Source organism: Ranitomeya imitator, chromosome 2, assembly GCF_032444005.1.
Source record: "Ranitomeya imitator isolate aRanImi1 chromosome 2, aRanImi1.pri, whole genome shotgun sequence".
NCBI lineage: Eukaryota > Metazoa > Chordata > Amphibia > Anura > Dendrobatidae > Ranitomeya > Ranitomeya imitator.
The window spans coordinates 758,525,266-758,546,477 of NC_091283.1; the positions used below are offsets into that span (position 1 = coordinate 758,525,266).

Here is a 21,212-nt window from a genome sequence, read left to right on the forward strand (position 1 = left end):
AAATATATCCCCAGGGCTTCCCAGTGTGTAGATGGTAGAATGGTGAGAGGTGCAGTGAAGAACGAGGACACAGGATTGCAGTCTCTTTACCTTGTTTACTGTTGGTTTCAGCAGCCACAGTCCAGGGCACCAGATCACAGGGCAGGTAGGGTCTGGCTGGTTTGGAGGTAAGTCCAGTGTCCCCTTGTCCAGGTGGAAATCAATAGTCTTCACTTGCGCTGAAGTGGTGTAGTCCCTTACTGCTAAGCCTCTCGTAAGATCCTCACAGATGTGGTGTTTCTCTCTCTCTCTCTGGACAACTACTAGGGCAAAACCCATATGACTGGTGACTTGAGCCTGTTTATAGGGTCTCACAGATAACCCGGCTTTGTGGGGTGTCACCGTGCCTCCTGGGTGTAGGTGCGGACAGGTAGAGTGCAATTAGCTGTCCTGCCGGTCTCTGAAGTAAGGCATAGAGGTCCTTACTACCTCGGTGTTACGGCTACTGGTTATCTGCGCCACAGAAGGAGGCAGCCTGCTCACGGCTGGTCTCCTTCTGGTATCCTCTCCCGTGTTTTGCTTTCCTGCACACTCACTGCAATGTATTCGGCTTTCTATGTGTCTCTTTTTGGGAGCTGCAGCTCTTAGGGCATGCACAGCTCCGTGAACCCTCTATCCTCCTCAGACGGCTGTCGGGAACTTTCTGCGCTGATCTTCTTTCCTTCTCAGTTTCCTCTTGCTGCCAGGAGCTGCAGACCCCCACGTCTGCTCAGCTATTCTCCTATCATACCAGCTCCGCCTCAGCTGATGTTTCATGATGAGCTCCCTTCTAGCAATCTCTCTCTCTAGCACAACTTTCTGTTTCCTTCCTCTCTGTTTCTCTAACAGGAACTGAACTGACTTTCCCTACAGACTACCAGTTATATATATATATGGGGAGTCACCTAGTAAATAGGATCAAAAGCTCCCCCTTGTGGCCTGGAGTGTGAATATGTAGCATGCTTGTGGTACCTGGTGACAGTTATCCTTTCTTGCCTCCAAATGTAACATCACTCTCCCCGTGAGGAAAGCAACTTTACTGTAACGACCAGGACCCTGGGGCGCCACACAACCTTGACGGGAACTCTAAAATCTTCTAGGACTTCTAAGGCCGGTGTCACACTTAGCGTAGGGAAATACGGTCCATTTTTTACAGGCGTAATACGCAGAAAAGTTCCTAAACAGTGATCCGTAGTCAACGTGAGGATGCAATATATATATATCCTGTCACCCCCAAAATCGAAGGTGAGGTAAGCCCACCGGCATCAGGGGCTTATCTACAGCATTCTGGAATGCTGTAGATAAGCCCCCGATATATCCTGAAAGATGAGAAAAAGAGGTTAGATTATACTCACCCAGGGGCGGTCCTGCTGCGGTCAAGATCCGATGGGTGTCGCGGTCCGGGGCCTCCCATCTTCTTACGATGACGTCCTCTTCTTGTCTTCACGCTGCAGCTCCGGTGCAGGCATACTTTGTCTGTCCTGTTAAGGGCATAGCAAAGTACTGCAGTGCGCAGGCACCGGGAAAGGTCAGAGAGGCCCGGCGCCTGCGCACTGCAGTATTTTGCATGTCTATGTCTATGTGTAGACATTTATTTTAGCTATTCTAACTTGTCAGTGTGATTTTACTGTACACCGCACTGAATTTCCAGCTTTTCTATAGAACACTGGTGCATATTTCTCGCAAGTCACACACATGGTCCGTGTGTAATCCATATTTTTCTTGCCCCCATAGACTTTCATTGGCGGATTTTTTGCGCAATACGCTGACAAACGCAGCATGCTGCGATTTTCTCCGCCTGTAAAATACGGTCGAGAAATATACGCCAGATAGGAGCTGCCCCATAGAGAAACATTGGTCAGTGTGCAATGTGGTTTTTTTGCGCCTCTCATACGTCCGTATTCCTCTCTAGTGTGACCCCGGCCTAACACCAAGCTGGTGTCAGGGCGTGCATCATGTTTGCATCAGGTGATAACCAAGAAACGTTGTTCCACTAAGTACTAAAGATGCCTATCATAAAGGGAATGAATCATTCTGAGACTGCAGTAGTTAATAAAAGTGGCATGTTATGTTGAATTTAGATAAACCCCTTGTTACACTAGTTGTATTTAGCAATTTAAATTGTTCTTGTTTCATTGGTTTATTGCAAACAGCAGAAGACCTGTAAATGAACCTAATTTGCAATGGGGGTGAATAATTCTGATTTCAACTGTATTACAAGAGAATAATTGGTTTACAAAAAGTGGTACCACAGCATACTTACATAAAATAACGTTTGGCTAAACACTCATTTGGTCAACAACTATTTGCCCCAGATCCACCATTTTATTATTTAAATGGGAAAGTGGAGAGAAAATAGGCTGATAGCAAGCAAGCAAAACCAAAGGGCTGAGAATCTTGGATCCTGCTTTCCCTTGAAATCTAACACACGTTTGCCCCATATGAGATACGGCCACCACCTTTCATCCCTCATATACAGCATACTAATATGCTGTATATATGCCCCCGATCCGGCCTGCAACAAAAGAAAAACACCTTTTATTATACTCACCTGGGGGGCGGTCGGATTCGAGAGACACCACTGATCTTGGCCCAGTGCCTCACTTCTCCTTTCAATGCCGTCCTCCATCTGTGCTTGTGTGGATAACGCGTCCCTACTTCCTCCACACAGTGTTCCTCGGCATTGTGCTCCTACGTGGGCGTATTTCTCTGGCCTGACCATGGCAGAGCAAAATACTGCAGTTCACGTGCACCGGGGATCTTTGACCTTTGCTGGCACATACACACTGCAGTTCTTGGCTCTGACCTCAAAAGGGAAGAGAAGTATGCCTGCACAGGAGTACGATGATAGGGACCCTGTGGGGATGACTGTCATGATCCCAATGGCAGGGGATCACAAAAGGACAAGCACAAAAAACAAAACAAGCTCTAGGGTGATGGAAACTGAGCTGACCGCGATCCTGAACCTCAACACACAACTAGCTGTAGCCGGGGAACGTGCCTACGATGATTCTAGACGTCTCGCACCAGCCGAAGAACTAACTTTCCCTATTAGAAGAAACACAGACCTCTCTTGCCTCCAGAGAAACACCCCACAGAAATAGCAGCCCCCCACATGTAATGACGGTGAAATGAGAGGAAAGCACATACGTAGTTATGAAAACAGATTCAGCAAAATGAGGCCCGCTAAAGCTAGATAGCAGAGGATGCAAAAGTGAACTGCGCGGTCAGCGAAAAACCCTACAAAAAACCATCCTGAAATTACTTGAACTCATGTTCCAACTCATGGAACATGAGGAGTAATATCAGCCCACTAGAGCAACCAGCAAAAAGGAATCACATATCTGCAAGCTGGACTAAGACAAAAATTAAGCAAAACGTGGAACAGGAAAATCAAAAACTTAGCTTGTCCTGAAGAATACAGAAGCGGGAAGCAGAGGTAACAAGACACACTGATTACATTGATAGCCGGCGAGGAAATGACAAGAAAGCCAGGTTAAATAGGAAACTCCCATATCCTGATAGAACAGGTGGACACCAGAGACCGCAGAGAACACAAGTCACCCAGTACCATCTGTAACCACCAGAGGGAGCCCAAAGACAGAATCCACAACAGATGACTTAGGGACGCTTCATCCACACAAAGCAAAAAGGAAGTAAGGCGCCGAGCCAAGACCAGCGACTCCCCTCGGACCCGACCTCCCCTCAGGGAAGTAGGATAGAAGGTGTTTTTCTTTTATTGCATGCCAGATCGGGGGCATATACACAGCATATTAGTATGCTGAATATCAGTATTTCCCAAACTCCAGTCCTCTCGGACCCCAACAGGTCATGTTTTCAGGATTTCCTTAGTATTGCACAGGTGATGGAAGTATCAGGAGTTCTCCCACTTGTGCAGCACTATGGAAATTTTGAAAACATGACCTGTTGGGGTCTGGGAGGACTGGAGTTTGGGAAACACTGCTGTATATGAAAGGTGAAGAGGTGGTGACCGTATCTCATATGGGGAAAACCTGCTGACAGTCATTAGCATGTATGCCATAAAGCTAGCAATATCCCTTTAATGAAAACCGGTCACTTGCACACAAAAATATTGAGTTAAATAACTTGTATTAATCTCCATTGATTCTGCCGCTCTTTTCTTCTTGCGCTGCCTTGCTCCATTGCAGAGATATTCACATTGATTTCTTCTGTAGCGGACTATGTGAAATCTCTGCTGGTTATGCAACTAGGCTTTCACTCCTCCCTCCTAGAGGCTGGCAATCGCAGCTCTCTGCAGCATCTGAGACTGACAGACCGCTAGATCAGCTGCTGAGCTGTGATTGGCAGCATCTTGGAGGGGTGAACGCGCAAGTTCACAGAGAAAACTCGGAAGAAACGCCCAGTTGAACTACAATGCAGAGATCTCCTTTACTGTACTCAAGAATAAAAAAATGTGAATATTTCTGCAGTGGAGTGACATTTAACGCAATTTTTTTAAGGTAAGTAATACAGTAGTTTCTCTTTAACAGGATTGTACATTATTTAGTTGGATATCCCTGATCTGCAGTATCAGACTTATTGACAGATGTGGCACAGTTTCTGCAAAAAGTGGCCACATTTTTGGAATCATCCACAGCCGACTGAATATTTAATTATGTTAATTGTTGTTTGTGCCTAGAATACCAAAGATGTTAGTGGTACATACACTCTCTGGTACCTTGAGACCAAGGAAGTAGGAGCTGCAGCCATTGGGTTCCGGAGGCTTGTACTCTGGTCGAGGAAGTGGGGCTTTACCTTTAAGAGATTCCAAAGAAACATTGCTTTAACAATGGACATTTATAATAGTATTATCTTGTTGACTTCTAACAAATGGTCTGTTAACAAGATTCTACAGAATTGTCTGACCTTTCATTCCTGTAGCTGGCCAGAGATATTTTCAAAGATGTAATCATTGGTAACGGTCTATATGTTCTAACAGGAAAAGATATGTTTGATGATAGATGAAAAAGAATGACCTTTACAGCAGAAGAGAGATGTATTGTTCATTGTTAGATCTGTCATATGTCTTTGACTAAATACTAGTGGTGGAATCCAACTTTCATAACATATATATCAACTTGGATTAAAAAAAATACCATCTTAATATTTGGCACATGTGACATTGCTGACCCTGGTTTCTTCCTTTTCCAGACCCCGGTGGTGGGTGGCTGGATGACAGGGTCTTACTTGTGGAGGGTTGTTGGACCGAGGAGAAGATGTAAGGTCCTCAAGCTATAAAAGGTCGCACTCATTGATAGTTTGATAGGCAATTTGGTTTTGTGGTATACATCCATTTTATGCAATAGTGTTTTTGACTACTTTCATACATCGAGAGAGCATAAACTGGGGGGTGTTATTTAATCATCCACCATTATTGTCTGATCCTTACAGAGCATATATACACCCTGCAACTTGCCAATTTGTGTTTTGGTTTTATTTTTTAAAAGGGGGGATGTTATATTCTAGGATCTAACTAGAGCAAAAGAGAAGAGTGTTACTCCATCCGCCTAGGATGTATCTCGTTGAATTTTGACTGTTGTCTGCTTTTTGCACCTTGCACTTTTTTTCATTTTTTGGTTATATGTGATATTTGCTGATTTTAACGGTAATATTAAAGTTTATTTTTTTTATCCAAGTTGATATATATGTTATGAAAGTTGGATTCCACCACTAGTATTTAGTCATAGACATATGACAGATCTAACAATGAACAATACATCTCTCTTCTGCTGTAAAGGTCATTCTTTTTCATCTTTCATCTATCTGTCATATGTCTATGTCAGTTTTACATTCTATTATCCATAGACATGGCTTTCGGTTATTTTTCTTATGTGTTTTTGTAATTCCTCACCATTTTACTATGGAGAAAACCTAGACAAAAATATGCCCCTTTTAGGGAACCCTTAGAAATAAAGAGACTACTTTTAGGCTCTTGCTGGTGCAGATATTTAGGGGACTTGTAAACTAGTAATGAGCGAAGGTGCTCCCGTGCTAAGGCTGGGTTCACATTGCGTCTGTGGCGTCCGCTAGACGGACTATGTTACACCGCGGCATAACGAGGTGTAACGCAATCCGTTAACGCCGCCATTATGTCCCATGTTGGACGCATCGCTAGTGCACGCCCACAATGGGCGTGCGCTAGCGATGTGCCGTCATTGAGTAACGGACCCTGAGACGCGGGCTGCAGCGTTTCCGGGTCCGTCACTGCTAGCGCAGATAGAGCATCTGCTAGCTCTATCTGCGCTAGCGTGATGACACATCGGCACTTGCATTAATAGCAGCCCGTTAACGTATGTATTGAACGGGCTGCTGTTAACGCAATGTGAACCTGGCCTAAGAGTATCTTCTCCGTGCTCGAAAAATATGTTGGGTTATCCCTGCATGTGTTGCAGCTGTGGAACAGCCTAGAGACATGCAGGCGCGGGGACGCCAACATATAATTCAAGCACCCTGAAGACACTCAACACCCGAGCGTGCTCTGAGGACACCTTATTAAAGAACGTTCATTCATCTCTATTGTAAACACCTCCCAAGGAGTCACTGGTTCAGAACAATGCAGTGTACTTTACAGAACTGAATATACAGGCACTGGTGGATTGATATTTGTTCCAATGGTATATCCTCTATAGGTCACTAAGGGACCAAATAGCTTCCTCTGTGGTAGGCACCAACTTAAATAACTGATAGCAAAAAATCCAATATTTTTTATGCATAACACTAGGTCTTATCACCATTTTGTTGCTGTATTCCTGTTATGACCAAAATTAGAGCTGGAGAATAATTTATTTTTAATCACCTATACTATTCTGGCGGCAGCCATATAGTCTTTAAAAATAAAAATGAAATACATTTAAAGGGAATCTGTTAGAAGCATAGACCCTCCTTAGCCATCTATATGGACACACAGGTCATAGAAAGTTGATTAAAATGAAACCTCAATAACTTCAATTCGTTCTTTTATTTCAGAGGAATCCACATTTTCATAATAAAAATAAATGAACTGTTATGATCTGTGGGCTGGACATAGATCTATCCGAGAATCTGCCTACAGAGCTTATTTTACATAAAAGAGGGCGTTACCAGTGTGAGACATGTAATGACTGAGAGTTTACTTTCCTGATCTCACTGCAGAGCTGTGTGTAATTATAATGAACACAGTACAGGAGAGCTGAACTTCGTCTCATTACAAAGTAATGTTGTTGGATCATAGTAACATAGTTTGCAAGGCCAAAAAAAAGATATTTGTCCATCCACTTCAGCCTATATTCCGTCAGAATAAATCCCCAGATCTACGTCCTTCTAAAGAACCTAATAACTGTAAGATACAATATTGTTACGCTCCAGGAAGACATCCAGGCTTCTCTTGAACCCCTCGACTGAGTTTGCCTTCACCGCCTCCTCAGGCAAGGAATTCCAGATTCTCACTGCCCTAACAGTAAAGAATCCTCTTTTATGTTGGTGGAAAAACCTTCTCTCCTCCAGAAGCAGAGAATGCCCCCTTGTGACTGTCACCTTCCTAGGTATAAACAGATCCTTGGAGAGATATTTGTATTGTCCCCTTATATACTTATACATGGTTATATGATTGCCCCTCAGTCATCTTTTCTCTAGACTAAATAATTCTAATTTTGCTAATCTCTCTAGGTATTGCAGTTCCCCCATCCCCTTTATTAATTTTGTTGCCCTCCTTTGTACTCGCTCTAGTTCCATTATATCCTTCCTGAGCACCGGTGCCCAAAACTGTACACAGTAATCCATGTGCGATCTAACCAGGGATTTGTACAGAGGCAGTATAATGCTCTCATCATGTGTATCCAGACCTCTTTCAATGCACCCCATGATCCTGTTTGCCTTGGCAACCGCTGCTTGGCACAAGCTGACCAGGTAATTTTATCATTAACTAGGATCCCCAAGTCCTTCTCCATGTCAGATTTAGCCAGTGGTTTCCCGTTCAGTCTGTAATGGTGATATTGATTCCTTCTTCCCATGTATATAACCTTACATTTATCATTGTTAAACCTCATCTGCCACCTCTCGGCCCAAGTTTCTAACTTATCCAGATCCATCTGTAGCAGAATATTATCTTCTCTTGTATTGACTGTTTTACATAGTTTTGTATCATCTGCAAATATTGATATTTTACTGTGTAAACCTTCTACCAGATTGTTATGTTGAAGAGAATAGGTCCCAACACCGACCCCTGCGGTACACCACTGGTCACAGCAACCCAGTTAGAGAATATACCATTTATAACCACGATCTGCTTTCTATCACTAAGCCAGTTACTTACCCATTTACACACATTTTCCTCCAGACCCAGCATTCTGATTTTGTGTACCAACTAGGGTTGCTCGATCCGATCATGTAAATCGGAATTATACCTATTTTCACTATGATCAGAATTCCGAATCCCGATTCCGATCTTTGAATGTGATCGGAAATCGGAAGAGTGTATTTTTTTTTGCACAATGCTTGTCATTGACACATGAACCACCCAATGAAGAGCCTCTGTAGTGTGGGCACATCCAGTTCGGGAGGGGGGCAAGAGTGTGGGCGGAGTGTGGGTGGTGCGTGGGCGGGGTCTGTGCGGGACCGTTGGGGGTCTGTGTGGGCTGCCGGGGGGTCTGTGTGGGCCTGTCAGGGGTTTGTGCGGGCCTGTCGGGGGTCTGAGCGGACCTCTCGGGGGTCTTTGTGTGTGTGTGCAGGCATCGTCCGATGGGACTACAAGTCCCATCGGGCTATGCCTGCTACAATGACAGTGATTGACACATTAGCCAATGATGGGAGTTATAGTCCCATCATCCGGCAAATGTGTTGAATGTAAAAAAAACAAAAACACAAACATACATACTACATACAACATACTACATACATACATACCCCCGGCAGCCCCCACAGACCCCCCGACAGGCCCGCACAGACCCCTGGCAGTTTGCACAGACCCCCGGCAGGCCCGCACAGACCCCCGAGAGGCCTGCACAGACCCCTGGCAGGCCCGCACAGACTCCCGGCAGGCCCGCACAGACCCCCGGCAGGCCCGCACAGACCCCTCAGAGGCCCAAACAGACCCCCGAGAGGCCCGCACAGACCCCTGATGGTCCCGCACACACACGCACAAAGTCTCCGATTTTTTATCCCCATTGACTTCAATGAAGATCGGAAATCAGAATTCCCGATTGCCAATTTTCAAGTGTGATCGGACCGATCCTTTCCGATCCGATTTTTAGGGTGATCGATCAACCCTAGTACCAACCTCTTGTGTGGCACTGTATCAAATGCTTTGGAAAAATCAAGATATACCACGTCCAATGACTCACCTTGATCCAGTCTATAGCTTATCTCTTCATAAAAACTGATTAGATTGGTTTGACAGGAGCGATTTCTCATAAACCCATGCTGATATGGAGTTACACAGTTATTCTCATTGAGATAATCCAGAATATCATCCCTCAGAAACCCTTCAAATATTTTACCAACAATAGAGGTTAGACTTACTGGCCTATAATTTCCAGGTTCACTTTTAGAGCCCTTTTTGAATATTGGTACCACATTTGCTATGTGCCAGTCCTGTGGAACAGACCCTGTCATTATAGAGTCCCTAAAAAGAAGATGGCAGCTATCAAGTTATCAGTTTACTCAATTTTCTAAGACCTAGATGCCCATATAGACAGTTTAGGAAGGTTGATCCTACTGACAGATCCCCTGTAAAGAGGATCTATTAACAGATTCCAGAAAACAAAATGGACTAAACACTGTTCGCTAGTGATATCCTGCTGAGGCATGTTTCCTTATGCAGATGACCTGTTACCTTCATGATAGAGCAGGCTTGGAGGACACACATATAAATTACTCCTTATTTTAAAAAATGGTATGGTTTGTATTTTTTCCCTGGTGTCACAATTTGAGGGTCACAAGATACTATAGTGAATAGAAACATAATGAAAATAAATCTACATGATATGGAGCTTGTTTAGCACAGAAAAGGGTGTTCAGAAATCAGGACTCTGAACAGCCGTCCCGTGTGTGCAACCTTTGGATCTCTCTCACCACAGACAACCTAATTACAGCCTCTTGCATCAGACTGTTGTTCAGGCCTTACACAACTGGGTTTAAGTGTTCTCCTTCCCTTTAAAAGTCTTGTAATAAAATGAAACCGTTCAGCAGAAAATGTCCCATTTTTGCCCTGTATATCCATCCTTTTTCTCAAACCCTTTAGGTCAGTCCTACAGAAAAAAAATAATTCAGATAACATTATGGTGGGGAATTACCATGAACACAATTGCCTAATAGCATTCTTTAACGTAGGTTGAAGGTGAACCTACTTAAGTCTAAGGAAAAGACAAATGTCTCAATCATTTATTAACTTTCTTGAACTGGCGAATATTCCCTTCAAATACCTCTGTCGTTTGTAGATCCATGTTTGATAGCTAGATACTGCAACTCGTACAACTTTACCTATTACAGTATGCTCATGATTTACATTTTTGTTTCATTAAAATGATGCTATTAATGCCATGGTGCCTGGATTGGCCCATTAGACACTCATCCAATGAGCTCCATACAACACAGAATATATGTTCTGGCAGCCTGCAACGCTTTCTGAAGTGAAATGAATGATTGGTCATTTTGGGGGGATTGTTGAAAGTTTTTCAAACCCGCTGATTTCAGCAGATCTGGTAGACGACCTTATGTGTGATGATCCTCCCAATTCTCTCGAAGCAGATGATGTTTGAAGAAAGAAGGGTCAGCTAGATAGAGTTTCAACGCTTGATGTATTAATTTTTGAGGAAAATAAGCCACTGTCAGAAGTGTCTGGGAGCAGCTATCTTTACCCTGACCATCGAAAACGTGAGCACTCATGTGCACAGGAAAGTCGGGAGACAGCTGTTAGGCCGACAGTTAGAGTTCATAGCGCCTGTGTGTGAAATCATAAAATAATGGGTGGTAATGACCCTTCTACACTTCTCTTCTGCCATCTTGAACCTTTGATGGACACCTGGGGAGAAACCATTGATTTTTCAGCAAAAAAAAAAATTTCATACACTGTAGTCAATGACTCTCATAATCCCTGGACCCATGTGGGAATATTGTATAAGAAAATTATTGTCTAGCCTTCCTTTTGATTTTCCACATATTTAGTGGTCCCTCAGAGGAAGTAGATAATATACCAGGACAACTCAAGTCAAATACATAATATTTATTCCCATATATTATTTCCTTTTTAAACGAGGCTTGTTCATTTACTATAGGAGACACTGTGACTAGTAATAGTTGGGAAAGATTTGACAGGTTTGCCCAGTTTGTGGGTCACCCAGTAACACCTGTACTGCCTTGATGGCACTGAAAGCAGAATTATTTTAAGCAAGTGGATTTGCATATTGTATTGTAGGGTTGAGCAAAACGGATCGGACAAATTCAAAAATCGCCGACTTTCGGCAAAGTTGGGTTTCATGAAACCTGACCTGATCCTAGTGTGGGATCGGCCATGAGGTCGGCAATCTGCGTGCAAAAGTCGTGTTTCGTATGACGCTTTCAGTGCCATTTTTCAGCCAATGAAGGAGTGTGGGCAGCGTGATGACATAGGTCTCGGTCCCCACCATCTTAGAGAAGGGCATGACAGTGATTGGCTTGCTTTCTGCGGCGTCACAGGGGCTATAAAGGGGCGTGCACGCCGACTGCCATCTTACTTCTGCCGATCGTAGCATAGGGAGAGGTTGCCGCAGCTTCATCAGAAGGAGGGATATAGTTAGGGTGGGAAGATTAAGCCCCAAACTGCTTGCGCTGTAGCGATTTCCATTGTCCAACACCACCATTTTTTTGCAGGGACAGTGGAGGCTATATTTTTGTGCATCATCTCTGTAGCTTATTAGGCTGCCTTATAAGGCTCCCTGATGGCTGCATTGCTGTTTGCACGCTACTGTGCAAACCAACTGCTTTTTTTAAAAGCAAAAATCCTGTTGCTCCTTTCTGCACAGTTATCTTGTTTATTTGTCCACACTTTTTTGTGTGCAGCTGTCCTTTTTAATGCTGCCATACTTGTCCTGAGATCATTGTAGGGAGATTGAAAATGTACTACAGTCCTTGTATTTTTTCATATATCTTCCAGCCACTTTCTGCCACTTACATTGTGTTGTTTTATGCACTGGGCCTGAGTTTTGGTTCAGTCTCCCCCCAAAAAAGTGAGATTCAAATTCTGACAAAGTGGATATAATTCAGTCCTGTTAGTTTGTCGTATGTCAGCCAGCCACTTTCTGCCACTTAGATTGCGTTGTTATATACACTGGGCCTGAGTTTTGGTTCAGTCTCCCCCCAAAAAAAGGGAGATTCAAATTCACACAAAGTGGATATACTGCAGTCCTGTTAGTTTGTCGTATGTCAGCCAGCCACTTTCTGCCACTTAGATTGTGTTGCATTACAGGAGCTCGCTTGCCCTGCAGCTAGTGTGCTATCGGAAAGAGTCTTCAGTGCTGCTGGTTCAATACTGACTGAAAAAATGACACGTCTGGCCACCCAGAATGTTGATGATCTAACCTTCATTAAAATTAACCAATCATGGATTTCAAATTATTTTGCCCCACCTTCCTCTGCTGACACGTAGCTTGCCTGAAAAATGTCTTGCTTTTGGCCTCCTCTTACTGACTTCTCCAATTCCTCCATTTGCAGCTGCTGAATGTCCACCATAGGCCATTTTTATACCTCCCTAAATGGGCTGACTCCCCCCCACAGGGCCGTGGTCACCACCTGGCGCAAGCACCCGTGCGAGTACCGTTTGCCTGGACAGGTGGGGGTGCCCACTCTTGGGCAACGGCACTGGCACAGTGTCCCTCATAGTACAATGAAGTGTCTCTGACGGTGGTGGTGCACAACCAACGTCAGACACACCATTGTAATATGAGGGGCCCTGTGCCAGTACCGCTGCCCACGAGAGAGTGCCAATACAAATTTGTTGAAATGATAGATGATAGTTAAAATATACAGGGGCACTGGCCTCCATTTACACCAGTTAATACTTTGCGCCTACTACCACTGTCTGTTACTCAGCAGAGGAGCCCACCCCAGTACCTAGCTATGCCGCCTGTTTAGTCCTGTTACCAATTTTGAACTGCATTTAGCCTACTTTATTATTTGGGCCTACTAACTGTGTCTGCCACTCATTACAGTTGTCCTCCACTGAACAAAGCAATGCCGCCTGTTTAGTCCTGTTAACAATTTTGAACTGCATTCAGCCTACTTTATTATTTGGGCCTATATCTGTGTTTCCTCCTCATCCTGCCCATTGCCCAGCCACTGCTAGATGAGTCTGCTGGTACATTGACCCAGACCACTACATTACCCTTGCACTCTACACAGCCAGAATCTGACCCTGCTGAAAGTCAGGTTCCCCTTCCCGCATACTATACCACCTTACACGGGGGCAAAGAGGAAGGTGCAGATGAAAGTGCAGGTTCCTTCATCAGGTGGGGGGCATACTCATTGGTGATGTCACTGGCACAGGGCCCCTCATAGTACGCAAAAGTGTCTCTGCCAGTGGGAGGCGCCACCCGCCATCAAACACACCGCCGTACTATGAGGGGCCCATTGCCAGTGCCAACGAGTGGGCCCCCCCTGCTTGCTCTGGATCACAGCACTTGCAAAGTTGAAATGCTTACCTCTCCCTGCTCCACCGCCGTGACGTATTCTGCGTTTCCTGGGCCCACAAAAATCTTGAGCCAGCCCTACCCCCCACAACTTTAGCCAAATGACCACCAGTTTTCAATGCCTAACTATTATTATAAAGTAAATTAAGATTGACAAGCTTAAGTAATAAGGATTGATGTTTTCAGCAATAAAATAGGCACTGTAGGTGTTTTCCTGTCGTCCACTCACTGCCGACTTTGATTCCCCATTGACTTGCATTGGGTTTCGTGTTTCAGTCGGCCCCCAACTTTTCACAATAATCGGCCGATTTCACCTGACCCGACTTTTGACAGTCGGGTTTCGCGAAACCCGACTCGATCCGAAAAAAGTAAAAGTCGCTCAACTCTATTGTATTGGTGATAGATCAGCATTACATCCATCAATATAATAAGCAATTAATACATGGAGCATTGACCTAATTATAAAGTTTAACGACTTCCTCAAAAATGTGATTTTAAAAAGTGATATAAATTATATTAAAATATAAATAATCCCCAACCCATTACATAATGTGCAATAAGCATGTTCTGTTTTGTTCTAGAGACAGGCTACACTTCGTTTCTACAGATTGCAGGGATTAGGTAATTTGTAATAAACAGTAGACAAAGCGAATTTTATTGGTGATCCAGAGTGAATTCATTTTTAAGGACAATTGCATACCTCAAGTGATAAATTTACTGGGATTTACGGTAGGTCATCTTTGAGTCCTTAAACAGAAGCTCATAACAAAACTATTTTCCAATTTCATTACAAGAGCTTGTCTATTTTAGATAATGCCTTATTGTTAATTTAATAAGCTAATCACAGGAAGCCAGCTGTAATCTGTAGCGCCACCACAGGAGAAATGATGTATTGCATGATGCCAAATAAAGTTGTTATTATAATTATTATTTATTTTAGCGCACCACTGATTCTATGGTGCTTTACATGTGAAAAGAGGTTACATACAAAATATGAATTTCAATGATCAAACTAATAATGACAGACGGGTACAGAAAGGAGAGGATCCTGCATTTGTGGGTTTAGTCTACGGGATCATGGGAAAAGGGACAGTGGGTTGGGGGATTTTGTCAGCTCCGGTGGTGGTGAGGTGGCAGGAAGTCACTGCAGCCTGTAACCTTTCTTGAAGAGATGAGTTTTCAAGTTCCATTAGGCTAGGTTCACATTGCGTTAATGGGTTAACGCTAACGGACTGCGTTGCACGGCGAAAATGTCGCAATTAACGCCGTGCAACAGGTCCGTTAGCGCACCCATTGACAGCAATGTTATTTTTAGCTGAAGCGCATCGCTAGCGATGTGCCGTTCTTTTGTGACGGACCTCTTGCCATAATACAAATTCTAACAGTCTATTCAGTAGGACTATCAGCTGTATATCCACCAGACTTCTGCACAACACAACTGATGGTCCCAACCCCATTTATAAGGCAAGAAATCCCACTTATTAAACCTGACAGGGCACACCTATGAAGTGAAAACCATTCCCGGTGACTACCTCTTGAAGCTCATCAAGAGAATGCCAAGAGTGTGCAAAGCAGTCGTCAAAGCAAAAGGTGGCTACTTTGAAGAACCTAGAATATAAGAAATAATTTCAGTTGTTTCACACTTTTTTGTTAAGTATATAATTCCACATGTGTTAATTCATAGTTTTGATGCCTTCAGTGTGAACGTACAATTTTCATAGTCATGAAAATACAGAAAAATCTTTAAATGAGAAGGTGTGTCCAAACTTTCGGTCTGTACTGTATGTTGGATTTCAACATGCTGTTGTGCTGCCTGTGAGATAGAGTTACCTGAGTCGGTTGGGGGACACTCGCTTGGCAACGGAATTAAAGCCCTCAGGCATGGTTTCTCACAAAAAGTCTATCCAGTTTTTTAAACATCATAAACCGCACCGCGAACAATTCATTATTTACATCAACGGAACATCCTAAGCACTGACAGTCTGTTCCAATGGCAGATACTTCTTTGCCCGTAACCCCTTTATCTGGAGTTACCTTACAGGAGCTCCTGCTCCACACACTGACTCCTGTCAGACCTGGTTCCCAGGGAAGCTGCCAATCTGGGATCACCGTCCTTGTGACCAGGGCACTTCAGGTAGCTCCCCCAACACAGTAGCCATCACAGGCTCTGCTGATACAGCCTCTCCGTGCACTATTCAGGAAGTCCAGTCCCAAGCACTTCCAACACACAGGTCTTCAGTTCATAGCCTCACCATGTGCTTCCAGGAATCCAGTCCACTCCAGGACATTGCAACACACAGACTATCAGTCCATGTCCTCACCATGTGCTTCCAGGAATCTAGTCCACTCCAGGACATTCCAACAAACAGGCTATTCACAGGACCTCACACTCTGACCATTCAGGTCCATACACTCTGAACCATGTGACCAGACCCTGGTCACATTATGTAGCTGTATCCACCCCCATAGGTGGGAGGTGTGTGTGGTTAGCCCGTCCCGCCCAGCTCTCTGACTAACCCTGCAAGCCTCCCTTTTAACTATACAAATACTTGTGGGACTATAGGTCCCAGAACAACAATACTACAGGCTTACAGCGCAGACTCCCTCTGCGACACATACCGAACATTTACAATCATGCCGGACACTTTCATTATCACCATTATAGATACACCTCCATGCGTATCCTGAGGAGCACATACAGCGCCCCCTGGCTGTAACATGGGTCACTGCATCACATACCCCATACACATTAGATCACGTGCCCATGCCCAATTCAAAATGTGCATGCCCAGTTTAAAGGTGCTGTTCAGGGCTGACACAATAATGACTAATCCAGGGGTACATGGCCTGCAGCCCAGAGGCCACATGCGGCATCTAATACCATTTCGTGCAGCCCCCAACCATATTGACTGAAAAAATACTTGACTACTGGATTGAATATATTTGGACAGCCAGACACAGAAGAGTAATGGCGTACAGCTGAGGAGCAAGGACTGGCAAATACTAATGGTACATTGTGTAAACAACTCTGGAGGCCTCATACATCAGGAAAATGGGGTGGCTTTCTGCTAAATGCGTTATGTGAAGTAGACAAGTGGCCTTCCGTATCTTTTGCTTGCTTTACTGTGGTTTATGGGAGTTCTGAAACATTAGACATTAATTGAAAAAAACCTGATTTTTTTTTGAGAGCCATGTGCATGCATCACCTCTTCCTTTTTTATGGCCTATTCACACAAGTTTTTGTTTACAAGGATCTAGAAGCAGATTTTACTGCAAATCTACATAAAAATGCTTCAAATACTCTTTGGATAAGATTCTTATTACTTTTACTGGGAAATACTAAAAATAATGTAAAAAAAAACAGTACTTTGTGGACAGGAGCTTTTTTCATACTAATCCATGTCCACATGGATATTCCCTCTCTGAACCCTGCTTATACAGGTACTATACAGATGATCAGGTTTTTAAATACATCAGATGGGGATTATATACATTAGTTAGGACTGCTCTACATGGGTATACCTTGACGATTCATGGAGCAGCTCAGTATACTTTTTTTTTTTTTTTTTAAACGTATCAACTAAATACCCTGTTTTTTTCCATTTTTTGACTAGCACTTACTTATTACTGTGATTTTTTTTTTACAACAGAGTATTTTTGACCTCACTGTGCTCTTTTGTGTCTTCAAGTTTTTTGGTGGTGTGTGTGAACATGTTCTTACAGACTTGTTCAATGTGCAAGTAGCCCATGTGTTTCTGGTTCTATAATTGTGTAAACAACTCTGGAGGCCTCATACATCAGGAAAATGGGGTGGCTTTCTGCTAAATGCGTTATGTGAAGTAGACAAGTGGCCTTCCGTATCTTTTGCTTGCTTTATTGTGGTTTATGGGAGTTCTGAAACATCAGAATTTAATTGAAAAAAACTTTTTTTTTTTGAGAGCCATGTGCATGCATCACCTCTTCCTTTTTTATGGTCTATTCACACAGGTTTTTTGTTTACAAGGATCTAGAAGCAGATTTTACTGCAAATCTACATAAAAATGTTTCAAATACTCTTTGGATAAGATTCTTATTACTTTTACTGGGAAGTAGGGTTGAGCGAAACGGGTCGGCCATTTTCAGAAGTCGCCGACTTTTGGCAAAGTCGGGTTTCATGAAACTCGACCCGACCCCTGTGTGGGGTCGGCCATGAGGTCGGCGATCTTCTGATCTGGTATCGGAATTCCGATACTGAGTTCCGATATGTTTGTCATATCGGGACTCTGTATCGGAATCCATATTTAAGTGTAAAATAAAGAATAAAAATAAAAAATATTGATATACTCAACCTCGGACGCGCCCTGGTTCTAACCGGCAGCCTGCGTTCCTAAAAATGAGCAAGTGAAGGACCTTCGATGACATTGCGGCTTGTGATTGGTCACGTGAGTGGTCACATGGGCGGTCACGCAACCAATAACAAGCCGCGACGTCATCTAAGGTCCTTCACGCGCTCATTCTTAGGAAGGAAGGCTGCCAGTTAGAACCAGGGCGCGTCCGAGGGTGAGTATATCCCTATTTTTTATTTTTATTCTTTATTTTACACATTAATATGGATCCCAGGGCCTGAAGGAGAGTTTCCTCTCCTTCAGACCCTGGGAACCATTGGTATCCCATTGCACTGCATTGGGTTTCGTGTTTTGGCCGACCCTGACTTTTCTATAGGATCGGCCGATTTCACTCGACCCGACTTTTGAGAATGTCGGGTTTCGTGAAACCCGACCCGATCCTAAAAAAAGAAAAGTCGCTCAACTCTACTGGGAAGTATTAAAAATAATGTAAAAAAACAGTACTTTGTGGACAGGAGCTTTTTCATACTAATCAGTAAGAAACTTATTCAAGGAGCATTTGATGCCGTTTTAGATGAGGATTTAGAAGCAGAATCTATATCTAATTGCTCATCAAAAAGCTCTATGTGAAAATATCATGAAGCTACATTCCCATATTGAGTTTTTGGTATGTGTTTGCTCTTGTATTTCTGCATCTATTAAGTAAATTAAGTTACTTACCTTTTTTTCATTGTGTTTTTGAATGCTTTTTTTATTGTGTTTTTGATGCTTTGTTTTTTGTCTCTTTTTGGTGTGTCAATGCTTTGTTTTTTATACAGTATGTCCTGGTATTTGGCTTTGATAAAACTTTATCAGTACCATCAAGTGCAGATTACATGTATTTTTTACCTGCAGATTTTCTTCATATGTATAATGCCGTTGGGAAAATCTGCACATAAAACTCAGTGTACTTGAAAGAGAAATTAACAATGCAAATTTCAGACACGCACCGCAGTTCAGTTTACACTGTCTGAAAAAGAAAAGTACAGCTCGCATGAAATTTCTATAAATTCCATCCACTTACTGGATCTTTAAGAAGCTGTGTTTTTTTTTTTAACCATTCAATTTTTATTGAGAAAACAGAGTACAATTAAAATGCAACAAGGAAAGGAAAAAGGGGGGAGGAAGGGGGAGGGGAAGAGGCAGACATAAATGTAAATATCCACGATCAAGAATGAAACAAAAAAAAATTACAATACATGGGTGCATACATAGCTATGATATCAAACAATTGAGTCAGCTGGCAGAAGAAGGGGGATGGTGGTCAGGCGAGGAAATAAAGGGTGAGGAGACCCAAGGGTCCCACCACGTAAGGACCTTGTTCTTTTTTGCAAGACAGTCCGCAGTAATCGACTCATAACTAAAGTGCAGATTAATTTTGGATATCAATTCAGGTCTGGAGGGAATATTAGAAGATTTCCAGTGCTTTGCAATACATTGTCGGGCCGCCACAAGAATATTAGAAATAATGGGTTGAAGGGAAGATGGGAAGTCCAAGAGAGATATACCCAATACTGCTAGAGGGCCAGTTAGGTTGATAGGAAGATGGGTCACCTCTGAAAGAATCGCTTCAACCTGACGCCAAAATATTTGCACACTAGAGCAACTCCACCATACATGAGCCAGCGAACCAGAAACACCACAATTTTTCCAGCATAATGGGGAAGAGGAGGGATAAAATTTAGCTAATTTAACAGGAGTGAAGTACCATAGGAGCTGAATTTTTTTGCTTTGTTTGAGGTGACCAAGACACGAAGAGAATTTGGAAGGATGCAGCATAGCCATGCTCCAATCCTCCGGGGAAGCCTCGAATGCAAGGGCACCCTCCCAAGTGGACATAAATGGGAGTCTCTCAGAGAAATCATGGGAGAGGAGGGATTTATAAATGGTGGAAATGCCATGATCAATCCACGTGTTTGGTCTGAAAAATCTGTGGATTGGGGTCTCCATACCCAGGGGGGACACGGCCACACCGAAGGAGTTACAATGTTTAAGGAGGCTACGAATTTGGAAATACTGAAAAAAAGCCCTAGGAGGCAAGTTATAGCGAGCAGTGAGGTCCGCAAATGATCTTAGGCCCGACTCATTATAGAGATCATTCACTCGGTGTATTCCGCAGTCCCCCCAGGCAGAGAGAGACAAACCATCTATTGCGTATTCTAATGCTTGAATAGAGACGTAGTCAAATATAAAAGGGAGGTAAGTAGGGCAGAGACCTGTCCAAACCTTAGTGGCGGAGCAAATTGTTTTAAGAGGGGAGCTCCGACTGGGCGGCTGGAGCAAACAGATCTCCAGCAAAAGTTTGAGGGAACCCCTAGGGGCAAAGCACGACTCAATATGGAACCACTGGAGGGAGGAGTTCCCCTCCCACCAAATCTTAAGGGGGTCTAGGAGAGCAGCTTTGTGGTAAAGGTGGATATTAGGGGCACCAAGACCTCCCCTGGCATATGGGAGAGACATTAGGGAGCGTTTTATTCTATGTGGCTTGTTATTCCAAATAAAACGGTCAATAATTGCTTGAAAAGCAGAGAGGTACTTAGAGGGGATAGCGAAGGGGAGGCATCTAAAAAGATATATAAGTTTAGGGAGAATTAACATCTTAGACGTTTGTATCCTAGCCATCCAGGATAGATGAGAGCAGGCAAGCTGGTCAATTTCTTTTTTAATTTCGTGGAGGGTTGAATCACAGTTAAGGCGAACAATGTTTTTAATATGGGTAATTTGAATACCTAGATAAGTGAATCCGAGCGGAGACCATATGAAAGGGTAAATATTTTGGATTTGAAGTTGGAGAGAGGAAGAGATAAATAGGGGAAAAATTGTGGACTTGGACAGATTTAGCTTATAATAGGAGGCTTCAGTAAATTGGGTAAGAATGGAAGACACTGCAGATAGTGACTGTAGAGGAGCAGAGCAAGACAACACCACATCGTCGGCGTAGAGGCCATTTTTGTGCTCCTGACTTCCCACCATTACCCCCCTAATGTCAGGGCATTGCCTCACCGCAGCCGCCAGGGGCTCCATGACTAAAGCAAAGATGATGGGGGAGAGGGGGCAACCCTGCCGGGTCCCATTTGAAATAGAAAATATACGGGAAAATATACGGGATTTAAAGCCGGCTGAGCGAACTGAGGCACAAGGATTGGAATACAAAGCCATAATAGCTGAAAAA

The 21,212-nt window shown here is 43.5% G+C and overlaps 1 protein-coding gene across 2 annotated transcripts in view; it reads right to left on the reverse strand.

The window, feature by feature from the left end:
* The window catches only part of PLA2G12B (phospholipase A2 group XIIB), a 42,156-nt gene that overhangs the window by 13,692 nt on the left and 7,252 nt on the right, over positions 1–21,212 (reverse strand). Inside the window, exon 2 of one of the 2 annotated variants that reach the window (XM_069753331.1) lies at positions 4,718–4,794. In XM_069753331.1, the coding sequence (XP_069609432.1) occupies positions 4,718–4,794 (77 nt within the window). Of the gene's footprint in view, positions 1–4,705; positions 4,795–21,212 lie in introns of both variants that reach the window. The other variant, XM_069753330.1, reaches the window with a different exon arrangement.